Source organism: Phalaenopsis equestris, unplaced genomic scaffold (assembly GCF_001263595.1).
Source record: "Phalaenopsis equestris unplaced genomic scaffold, ASM126359v1 Scaffold000297, whole genome shotgun sequence".
Classification (NCBI taxonomy): Eukaryota; Viridiplantae; Streptophyta; class Magnoliopsida; order Asparagales; family Orchidaceae; genus Phalaenopsis; species Phalaenopsis equestris.
Window position 1 is genome coordinate 3,276,837 of NW_018164739.1, and position 13,060 is coordinate 3,289,896.

Sequence of the window (13,060 nt, forward strand, 5' to 3'; positions counted from 1 at the left end):
ATTGTATAAAAAATGATCTTAATTTATTAGAACTAAATGAAAATGTGACACTAAATAGGACGCAATGGAGAAAAACGATTCATGTAGCCAACCTCACATAGTGGGATTAAGGCTTTGTTGTTGCTGTTGTTGTTGTATTGAACACTATAAATGATGGGATTTAACAAATGTGAATTTAATAAATAGAGGGGATAGAATAGGATTTATCAAAACAATAGGATTTGAAGTTTCCAAAAAATTATTTAGGGGAATTTAAAGCTAAAATAGGTTACAAACAACCTTCTTTTCCCCAACATGATAAGCTAACTTCTAGGTTGTCACACCCCGCTCGCCGAGCCTTGGAAGAGATTCGCAAAACCTAGGAAGAGAATGTGAGTTGAAGATCGATAAATAGTTTTAATCAATATACATATAATTTTAATAACATTTATCCACCAATGAGATCTTCACACCTAAATCCAAAGATCCCATAACAATCTATCTATCAACAATAAAAAAACTATGATCACAATTTTAATTCAAATAATTAATCATAACCTTAACCATTTCCAATGATATATCTTTAGCATGAATATAAAAGCTCCTTTATCGAAGGATAGCCAACAACATGGAATTAATAAAATTTAAGGTGCGAGTTTGCTAGAGACAAACTCAGTAGGTGAAATCCCACTGAGCAAAGTATAAAAGATAAGACAGTTCATAAATATAAACTAATAATAGACAAGAATAAAATATTCGTTATGTTATTGTATCTCTAAATATTATGAAAGAATTTATCTAATGATACTCAACAATTAATAAAAAAAAGATACTTCTATATAAATAAATGATTATTGTGTCCACATGCCAACATATCCACTTCTCATATGCTCTATAAATAACTGTTTAAGCATATATTAATCTCTTTTTATATATAATTATATATATGTATATTTATAGCAGTTTAACTATGACATTCTGAAACTAGGAAAGGTGGGCACCAATTCTTTGGTAGACATCAATTCCAAGGAAATCCAATAATTTCTTATAGAGTCATTATTCTGTGGCCCCATTGGTCTGACTATATAACATTCAAAGGGGCTTTATACAGACACACATATTTTACAATAATCATGCATATTCCACCCAAACACAATCAACTTATTACTATGAGTAGTATTACCTATATGATTATTGTTATGCTTATATCAAATATATATGCGTGAAGAATGGTTGCAAACACTGAATATATCAGAATCAATGCGTCAACAAAATAAGATTTAGCTAAACATCGAATCACATCAATATGAGTGCAAGTGCAATTACTAAAAAAAAAAATTCATAATAAGTCTATAAATAGTAAATGCTTATCAAAATAGCAAGGGTTACACCCCTAAATTCATTCCTTTCTCAGTAAAGAGTCACCTACCCTATGCATGTCACAAACAATCTCATGCACAAGCCATGATTCTAAATAACGCCCTTTGCCCATACTATTTCATAAATCCTACATTGAAAAAAACATAGTGCCAAATAAATAATCAATACACGAAGGCCAAATGCTAAATAATGAAAATATCTAAGCTCTCAATATTTCATGGTTAATGATTTCTATGGGTTTCCTATGAGTTATGCTTTAATAATTGCCTTTAAAATCATGAATTATTTAATGAGCTCAACATTATATATATATATATATAATCCATATGCCTTGGTGACAAGTTTTGCATTCCAGATAACAGTTCATCCTTGTTAAACCTATTAAATATTAATATATTCATCTATATTTACAATTTATTTTGTCTAAGCAAATATAAAATGAATTTTTCCAGCACAAACCATCATTAATCACAATTTTATAACTTTAGTTGAAACATATATGTATAATCCTCATTATACTATAAATTTTTTTTGTATATAGAGTATTAATTAATTGGCTTCTTTAAATATCAAATAATAATAATAATCTTTATAATTTTTGGAATTAATACACTTTAAAGGTTAATTTAAATTCAATTTCTTTCTAAATATTCTTCCAAAATTAAATTGATTCTTGATGTAAATAATTGTATAATCTCATAGAGACAAACATTTATTGCTAGGTTAAAACTTAGATTACTTATCCTAAATATTACGATGAACATGAGGAAAAAGAGAAAAAGATAAATTAAAAATCTTTCAGACAAGCTTGTGAAGTCATCGAAGCCACCCAACTACTGATTACTTGCCCGACGGTTCTCCACACTCACACTTACAAGCTTCGGTTGACTCTGGGCACGTGAAGCAGAAGTTGCCCACGCATGTGCTTACTGCCTTTATCCACAACATCTCTCTTTTGTGTGCCCTTGTTCGCTCCTCTCTTATGAATTACAATCTTCTCGCTTCTTTTCTACATTCGTTTTGCTCCTTCTCCCTCTCCCTCTCGTGTGATGCTATAAATCTTGATTCGAGATTTAAAGTTGAGGTGGTGGCTAACCAACTGAACTAGCCCTATCCGAATGTAGAAAAAAATAATCTGGTTATTACACTCTCTCCACCTTAAGAGAATTTGATCCTTGAAATTTCAAACAACCACATAAGTCTACACAAATTATCAGCAATAAGTCATATCAACAAGCATTTCTCTGATCACTCAAAAGTTTTTTGCTCGCCTTATAGTCTTGAAAAATGCCGCACATTTGTCGCCTAATTTGAAAAGGAACCGACTCAGGGCTGTGATCAAGCCAGTCAGCTTTTGCATCCCTTTGGTATTTATGGGCATAACATTTCGATCAACGCTCACACCTTTTCTGGATTTGCTTTTATTTTCTTTGGGATTAAGAGGTAGCCGAGAAACTTTCTTGTTGACGCTCCAATAGTGCATTTAAGTGGATTTAACTTCATGTTGAATTTTTTAAGAGTTTCAAATGTTCCTTTCAACTCTTTAATTTGTTTTTAGCCATTTTACTTTTAAGTAGAACATTATCCACATATGCTTCAAAATTTTATCCCTTTTGTTTAGAAAATATTACATCCTTTAGTCGTTGGTAAGTTGTCCCTATGTTTTTCAGCCTGAAGGGCATTACATTATAGAAAAATAAACCTTCGCTTATGATGAAGGCCGTATTCTCTGTGTCGGCTGGGTGCCTTTTTATCTAGTGATAATGGAAGAAAGTGTCCAAGAAAGTCATTATCGAATTTCGATCGTCAAATCCACCAACGCGTCAATCCTCGACAAGGACTAGCCATCTTTTGGGCTAGAAAAGCCTTAAGTTCATGAAGTTGACGCACTTCTTCCACTTGTCGTTTGCTTTTTCAACCATAACTACAGTGGACATTTAGGTCTTATATTGAACCTCTCGTATGTAGCCTGCCTCCAGTAGTTTCTGCACCTCCTCTCAAATTGGTACACCCAAGGTGATGGTTGATGATCACATCTTCTGTTTCACTGGTTGAACCGTTGGGTTGACGTTTAATCGATGACACTCTATGTTGATCGTAATTCCTGAAATCTCTGCCACAGTTTAGGCAAAGACGTCCCGATGTTCTCGAAGAGTTTAATCAATAAGTTTTTCGAGAATGCATCAAAAGTTTCACTTATTAAAAAGGGTTTACTAGGTACACCTTTGGTAGCTAGAATTTCAAGGGTGGTTTTGTTGGTTTCGAGACCTCTTTTGTGCAGATTTCTAAGATCGAGTGGCTCCTGTTCAACGCTTCCGACTGTCCGGAGATAATAGGTTCTGGATTGCTCGAGATTGTCCCAGATGATGATCACATTTTCGTCACCTATAAACTTTATGGCCACATAGTAGGTTGAAGTAATAGCTGTGAAGTTATTGAGCATTGGGCGGTCATTGAGCATTAGGCGGTCGAAGATGGCATTGTAAGTTTGCGACAATTCCACCACCAAGAAATCTTTTGTTAGTAAATTGCTTGTCACCTTCTCCTTAGGTGACTGGCAGGGCTATGATTCATTGGGCTTCTTTTCTTTCACTAGAGAAATCACATAGTAGGCCGGCAACTGGGGTTAGCCAGTCAGCTATATGACCCATCTTGTCGAACACTGTCTTGAACAAGATGTTTACGGAGCTCTCAGTATCAACTAAGATGCCACCAAACTAGTAGTTGTTTATTAGTGCAACAACGACAATATTTTCGCTGTAAGAAATCCCCTTGGGGGCATATCCATGTCGGTGAAGGTGATGGGGGGATGAGTGTTGCATTTGGGGACAAAGGAAATTTTGCATAGTTCTCATGACAGAAGCCTCTTCAAACTAGCTCAACAAGATGAATCTCCTCCGTCAAAGATAGTTGGCACTAGCCTAGCGATGTGGATGGCGTGCACTTGCATATTTTTCAGGCTACAAAATTTTGAGCTTTCTAACTAATTTTGAGCGTGCACTTGGATGGCGTGCACCAGATAATCCGAGATTTCTTCTACTGTAGCCTTCCCTTGTGTCTAGGTCGTCATTGCTCAGGCTACAAAATTTTGAGCTTTCTAACTAATCAAATCTTTGACTAGTCACGGGAGGTGTCGGCATTCGTCCATATCGTGACCAGACTCTTGAGGCATGCGTAATATTTCTTTGAATCCCGGCGACGTCTTCTTGAAGTACTCCTCTTTTTGAATGACTTCCACTAGCTTGACCATTGAGACCATCAACGGGGTTGCCTTGGGTGCTTCATGATGGGACAACAGTCGTTCATTGTATCGAACTGGTCGCTGGTCGGGATATTAGGCCTGATTCCCATGGTTGTAGGGTGGGTTGACTTGCCTGTTGGCTTTGGGCGGCCGATTGACCTCATTGCAGAAGGAGTAGAAGGACATGAATTATCCTTTGCCTTGCTCTCCGCCTGTCATCTTGCGGGGCCCTCTTCTGCAGATGATGAGTAGAAGACTCTACTTCGACGGAAGCGATGGTGGAATTGTATCCTTCGACCAATATATAGTTTTTGGTCAGCTACAACAACTAGACCAAGATCTTTAATTGTTGCAGTGCCAGAGCATACTTAAACGGGCTTTTTTCAGCCTTTGGCAGGGGTTGCATGTTTTACTATGCGTTCCAGATCCCTCACTTCTAGCTTCTCCTTTTGGAATCGAGTAATGAACAAGCGGAAGCCTTATTAACTATTTATCTTTTAGAGCTTATGGGGCACTTACAAACTGTACTATGAACATTCGCTTAAAGTCGACGAACGATGTGATTGTTCCTGTCAGTAATCCGTTGAACTATCTGATGGCTAGCTCCCTGAGCGTAGTGAAGAAAAGACGACATTTTAGTGCATCAATAATCTTTAGGAGTCACACTATCGACTCGAAGAGACCATGTGATCGACACTATCAGTTTTGCCCTTGTAGGATTCTAATGATGGTATCTTGAACCTTTCCGGGGCTCGACATCAGAGATTTGCCAAGAGAATGAATTCTCAGCTGTCGGGACACTTCAGTGCCCCCGAATCGATGTTTATCAATTGATTCCAACCCAGCACTGTGTAAGTACCGAGAATCTCCTTTTTATAGCATCAGAGGAGCCCTTCGACTGTTAGGCACCGACCCTTCCTCTCGGGGGTTTTGCTTCCTTCCCCTAGCTAACGCCTCTCAGAAGGCCTCCAACATTTGATACTTCAGCTCTCGGATCTGTTGGTTTACAAAATCTTTTGTGTACTCCATGTTGGCAGCGTTTTTTGTTGTGGGCTTCTTCTCTTTCTCTTTGGGTTGCTTCTCTTCTTGAATAGGACATGATTCCACGCACACCCGCACCTTTTAGGATGCTGATTTTGAATTTGTTTGTGACCAAATTCTCAAGGGATTAGAGTGTGGGAGAAGAGAGAATAGTGCACACTAATGAACTGGAATGCGTAGTTTGTTATTCATAAAATGATTTTCATATTTATAGGGGATAGAATATGTGATGAAGTTTGACCAGTACTGTTGCTTTAATATGGATATTATATTATATTCTATGTATTTCACATAAATGGAATTAAGATTTACTTAAGATTCAGTTGCTCTCTGACTTGACTGGCTAAGTTTGCAAGATGTCGGCTAAACGAGGACGATTCGGTCGGCTCGACAGTCATTGCCATATGTCGGTTGGTTTTGATTGGTTTGGGGTCTGTAGAGCTGCTTCAGCCGGCTAAGCTCCGTCGGTTGGTCATTCTGACTTGACATTTGACCTGCAATACCTGGTTAGAGATTTTTGTCGACGGAGTAGTGTCAGACTATCGGGCAGAAGGTGAATCATTGTAATCTGATAAGTAGCTACCCTTTGACGAAGAGATCCCGAGAGATGATTAGGACTTTATAATATTAACTATTGACAATGTTTGGGGGATTGTTGGATGTACTCGATATAACTGCGAGATCCGAGCGGTTAGCCTGCCCGAGTCTATTTGATTGTTTTCATAGGCTCATACTATCTTATGCCTCGTTTCTGGCTGAGCCGCTTGGATTTAGGTCATTTGGTTGCCTTTATGACTTGGCGAACTTTTCCTTTTTTATGTTGTGTCGGACAATTGGGCCTCCGAATCTTTTGTCGGTTGGTCGTCCCTTGATGTGATTCCTTCAGGACCGTCAGATCTCCTCGGGTTCAGTGCAAGCACATTTAACATATACAACAATATATGGATAATCAATAAAATTTTATATTGAATTCATCTAAAAGCAAATTTAAAATTTTTAAAACTAATATTTTTAAAAATAAAATTTTCTTTTAATGAAATAAGGTGCCTGAATTTTATAAAATAGATGTAGATTTTCTCAAATTTATTGTGCATATTTTGATTTCATAAAAAAATGCATATTAGCATTGGATAAATATTTTGCTTTTAAATTTTTTTTTTATTGGTCTCTATAACTGCTTCAAGTATTCTTTTGATTGTTTTAAATTAGAAATAATACTTGGGTCTGTGGAAGGTCCACAATAAAGTCTATATTCCATATTGTGATTCTTGAACGTGAAGGGGAATGTATAAATATGTATTCTGCCATTGGGTATTGGCTAAGGAACAACAACAACAAAGCCTTAATCCCACTACATGGGGTCGACTACATGAATCCTTTTTCTCCATTACATCCTATTTAGTGTCATATTTTCATTTAGTTTTAATAAATTAAGATCATTTTTTATACAATAAGCCCAAGTCTTCCTAGGTCTACCTTTGTCTTTCTTAACATAAGTCGAATCTAAAACATCTACTCTCCCAATTGGATCATTAGATGGTTGACGCTTAATGTAACCAAATCATCTAAAACTACTTTCTCTAATTTTGTCCGTCACAGGAGCTACACCAACCCTTTCACAAATATATTCATTTCACATTTTGTCTCAAAGTGTAAAGCCACTCATCCACCTAATCATTCTCATCTCGACAACACTTAACTTACTATTATGCTTCTCTTTTAAAGGCAACATTCAACGCCATAAAACATTGCAGATGTCACCACTATCTTATAAAATTTTCCTTTTAGTCTAAGTGGTACATTTCTATCACATAAAAAGCCCGAAGCATTCCTCCACTTCAACCAATCAACTTGAATTCTACTATTAACATCTCCATCTATATCACCGTCGCTTTGAACAACAGACTCGAGATATCTAAATCGTTACACCTTTTAATAATTTGATCACCCAAAGTTACACTTCTGTCACTAGAGCTACTCCATGTATTCAGTTTTAGTTCTACTCAAATGAAGGCCTTTAGACTCCAATGTAGACCTCCATAATTCAAGTTTTTCGTTGGCTTTTTCTCTCGTCTTATCTATGAGAAGGCAAAAAGCATACACCAATCAGCAAAAAGCATACACCAAGCTACATCCTCCTGTAAATTTTCAGTAAGACTATCCGTAACTAAAGCAAAAAGATATGGGCTTAAAGCTCCCTGCTGTAATCCAACATAAATAAGAAAATATTTGGTCAATCCTCCTTCAGTTCGAACACAAGTAACAACTCTAGTATACATATCTTTAATGACTTGAATATAAGTCATATCAACAACTTTCCTCTCAATAACTCTCCGAAGGATATCCCTTGGGACCTTATTGCAAGCTTTTTCTAAATCAATAAAAATCAAATATAGATTCTCTTTATTATCTCTGATGTTCTCCATCAAAATTCTCAATAAATGTATAGCTTCCATAGTAGACCTGCCCGACATAAAGCCAAATTGATTATGAGAAATCTTTGTAATACGTCTTAACCGATGTTTAATTACCCTCTCCCATAATTTTAAAGTATGACATGTCAACTTAATTCCTCTATAATTTGCACACTCTTGTGCATCCCCTTTATTGGCTAAGGAACAAACCAAATATTTTCTAACATGCCTCTCCACGTGTCTTACCAATCCATGCCAATATAAATTCTCTTTCATTGAAAAATGAGTCTTACCCTTGACAAAATGCCTTGCTATCTCTCCATATTGACACTTCTACAAAATGTTATTTCTAAGTGAATTCCTAGTAGTGAACAATCTATTTTGATTGCACAAGTATCCATTTGATCTGTGAAACTGCTTAGATGATCTATCTTGATAACAAATCGAAATATCCTAAAAACCTCGCGAGTGGCACATGTATCTTCCAATAATTTATAGCCAATTACTTTGGAATACTTAATAATGACCAATAAGTTACCGCGGCTCAACACATCAACTATCTTGTTTTGACTTTCAATTTTGTGCGTAAGCATAGAATGTAATGAAAGAAAGAAACTCCATCTAGGAGGCATATCCATCTTTCAGCATGCCCTGATTGTTTAATAACTTCAAGACCTCATGATCAACATAAAAAGTGAACTCATTCACATACATAAAATATCTCTAGTGACCAAGTGCTTTTATTATAGCATAATTTTATGTCATAAGTGGAATATTTTCACCTCAAGTCATTCAACTTCTCTCTAAAAAAAAGTGATACGATGTCCGTCTTGACTCAACACAAGTCTAATCCCCATTTTGGAGGCATCACACTATACCTTAAACAATCAGTTGAAATCTGAAAGAGCTAAAATAGCGGCCTCAACAACTGTTACAATGTTTGAAAACTCACCTGTGCTTCATCTAACCTAATCAATCGGACTTGAGAAGCTCCATCTAAGGTGTTTCCATTAAGCTAAACTTTTTGTAAAATGAGGTTAGTTCATGGAATTGGCGCACTTGAGTGAATGATTGTTGAAAGGCCATCCCATGATAGGTTCATTCGTAATGTGATCCATTTCAATGCAAACTCTTGAACAATATTAGGGCTGTAAACGAGCCGAGCTTGAGTGAGCTCAGACTTGGTTCGTGTTCGGCTCGTTCGAAATAGCCCGTGTTCGAAATTGGCTCGTGCTCCAAATCGGCTTGTGAACAGCGTGTTCATGTTCAGCTCGAAATTGGCTCGTTAAACTTAAATTGAGAAAAATAGCTGTAAAGTGTGAGATTCGAACCCAGATCAAATATATACAAAAGAATGCACTAACCACGTTGCCACATGAGGTGTTATGATTTAAACTTAGATATGAATATATATAATATATTATTATATAAATAATATATGTAATATATTGTTATATAAATAGTTATATATATATTTTTTTCTAGCTAAAACAAGCCGAACACGAGAGAACAAAGAGTTATTTTTGTTCGACTCGGTTCCCTAAACAATATATGTAAGGAGCACATTTGCGGTTTCGAATGACCATACAACAGTTATGTCTGAAGCACTATTGCATATGTTACAAATGCTTCCCTTTTGAGTTACTGTACATCAAAATTTCTTTGAAGTCCACAACCATGAATTTCTCAATGATGGCTCAAAAAATTTATTTCATCAGTCTTATAAAAATGCTTGACGTATTGGACAGTCCAAATTGCATGGGTAGGTGTAGGGCTGTCAAAAAAGCTCGATGTTCGCGAACAGTTCGTGTTCGGTTCGTCAATGAGTTCGTGTTCGATTCGTTCGATAAGTAAACGAGACAAACACGAACAATTTTTTTTCGTTCGATTAGTTAAACGAACCAAACACGAACAGTGATGCGTTCGTTCGTGTTCGAATCGTTATTGTTTGAAATATAAAATAATATAAAATAATTATATATAAAAAATTTATTATATTTTAAAACATTAAATTTTATAAATTATAATATATAATAAAATAATAATAATAATATATTAATATACTATAGTAGTAATATACTAATATAGATATTGTATATTTATATAATATAAGTTATATAATTAATATATAATATTATTTTTATATATTAATATTAGAGATGTCAAATTGGCTCGTCGTTCGCGAACAACTCGTGTTCGGTTCGTGTTCGGCTCGTTCGTTAAGAAACGAACACGAGCTTATTTCAAATAAACTAAATTTTAAACGAACCGAACACGAACACAAGCTTTGTTCGTTCGTGTTCGGTTCGTTTACACCCCTAGGTAGGTGATCTTCCACTCATCCTCGGTTTTCATCCGAACTAATGGTAGGCACTTTGTAAAGCTAGCTCCAAGATTTTGACTGTACATCAAAATGTTGTTGAAGTCTACAATCATGAATTTCTCGATGATGGCAAAAAATTTATTTCATCAGCCTCATAAAAGTTCTCGACATATTGGACAGTCCAAAATGCATGCTTTTCAACTCATACAACTAATTTTGCACTTTGTGGGTGATCTTCCACTCATCACCGGGTTTCATTCGAATTAATGGTAGCCACTCTGTAAAGAAACTTGGAGAAGATTCTAGCTACATGCGACAAATCCAATAAATCATCCGATTTTGAAATGGAGAATCATTACTTAATGGTGATCTTGTTCACTGCCTTACTATCAATGCACATGCCTCATGATGCATCATTATTGGGCAAAATCTAGATTGGTACAATACGCGGACTAGTAGTTTCACGAACTGGTCTTCACGCTATCAAATTCTCAACGTGTTTCTACAACTCCTCATATCCTGCTGGTCGTATCCCGTAGGAATGTCATTTCGGGGGTACTGATCTTGGGATGAGATGCATTCTAAATTTCTAATAGTGGTGGTAATTCAATGGTAGTCTATAATTGGTTGTATAAGACCTGAATTGCACAAACAACTCAAGCCAAATCTTGATATAACTGCTTTTGAGGCTCCTCAATTATGAAAATTTCACAAGTTTCCCTCACTGACTAACCTCTTGCAACAAGAATCACTAACACACGAAACAATTTCTTTTTATATGATCGACAGAACAAGAACAATAAGCCATCTTTTCTCCAATCATTTCTTATTTTCCTCTTCTTCATTTTATTGTCATGGTCTATTCTCTATTTTGAGGGTTTTTTTTTTCAGTTCTTATTTCATGCAAATTAATTAAAAACTATTGGAATATGGAACAACTTAAATTTTCGTATTGATTGTGTATTTTTTTTCAATGCATATCTTGTTTCAATATCTATTGTGTCTAGTTATATGAGAGTAATTAATCCTGTTATGTCAAATTTCCGAGCCAAATGCGTTAAGTTTTGGTTAACTACCACTTAATTTGGAGCATTACATCACTCATCTCGAAGTAACTATTATTTTTTTTATGGATAAATATAGCCTTTGTTATGAGGGGCATTATCCTTGTTTTTTATATTAGGTTCCTATTTATTGTGTAGATTTGTCGGTTTGGGACCATATTATCATATGTATCACTGTAAATTTTAAATTTATTCATAAATGAATTCCTGTTTATTCAATTGATTGTTGTATCTGCAACATTATTTTTTCTTCCTGTTATTCCTATTTCAGCTTCAATTTTTATAATTTATACTTTGTATATAATTAAAATTCATCATGCTGCAAATAATATTTCTGATTGTTACTTATTAAATACATCGCTTTTGATTTCAGGAAAGTTCAGCCAGTTTGTGAATTCATTTTTGCTGCAACTGAAGAAGCAATTTATATACATGTGATTATGTCTGCAAAGTTCGTAATTCTTTTGGAAAAATAGCTTTATTTGACATTTAAAGGAGTTTTTAAGGTATTCTTAGGGTTTTTTTTTATCTCTATTTATGGTCTCTAGGCATATTCGCAACCTTTGTGATGATGACATAGAAAGAGAAAGCATTCTTCGTCAAATTTCAATAGGAAAGGGCTTCCAGGTATGCATTTTGTTTTTTCTGTCACTGTTTTTTTGTTTTTTGATGATATATTTTTGTGGCGTTCTTTGATTCTATACGGCATTTTTCTGAAACTTAGCTCTTAGACACTCCCTTCGAGTTTACATTTCCTTAGAAAGCTCTAAAAGTTTGGAATTGCTTGTCATAATATTCCCCATGACATTGTTAAACCATCCTTTTTGTCTACGTTTCTTTACGCCAATGTACTTTGTCATTGTTTTTCTGGCCGGTTTATTACATGTTTTGCTTAGTCATACAAAGTGACGATTGAAATGCCTAGTTTATTTTTCACAGTTATGATGTGTAGATCCCACTTTGGGTTTGTTGCTGCATGCACGATACTTTTAATTGGCCCTGACCTTGAGCAACAAGTCTATCAATTCTTAAAAACTCCTTTAAATGTCAAATAGACTTTAATGTTGAGTTTATTATTTCTTAGGTGAGGATCAAATCTTAAACCTTGGTATTAAATTTCAAGGCTCTTGCCAACCGGACTAGTCGGTACCTATTAGATGAAAAGTGGAGGTTTTATACTAATTATATGATGGGCCATGATTGTAGAGTTAGAAAAACATCAATATGTACTTCACAGCCGGTAATGCAAGCAATTCTATTACGGGTTTAATTCTATGTATGAATACTTCAAAGGCATAAATAGGTGTACTCAAGTCTTGTTTTTAGCATAAATTCATACTTTTAAATTTGTTAGTTTTTGTTGAGTGCCCTTTATTGTAACCGAAGTGCTAAAATTTTTTACTTCATTTGTTAAATTATGCACTTTTAATCATTTTGATCATTCTTTTATCATTTTCTTTTCATTATTAAAGATGTAAGATTACCTTAATCCTTTTCTTCTATTTGCTATATTTCTTTTTATACATATAATATTCTCATTCATTTTCCCAATTTAAATTGTATAGTGTCATGCGATTTGGTTTTGCTGTTATTTTGTTATATATCATGTTTTTTTTTT

At 35.0% G+C, this 13,060-nt stretch overlaps 1 protein-coding gene across 1 annotated transcript in view; it reads left to right on the top strand.

The window, feature by feature from the left end:
* LOC110025410 (mediator of RNA polymerase II transcription subunit 13) overlaps positions 1-13,060 on the top strand; it is an 83,522-nt gene that overhangs the window by 11,535 nt on the left and 58,927 nt on the right. Inside the window, exons 8-9 of the mRNA XM_020725870.1 lie at positions 11,816-11,893; positions 11,991-12,067. Coding sequence (XP_020581529.1) covers positions 11,816-11,893; positions 11,991-12,067 — 155 coding nt within the window. The remainder of the gene's footprint in view (positions 1-11,815; positions 11,894-11,990; positions 12,068-13,060) is intronic.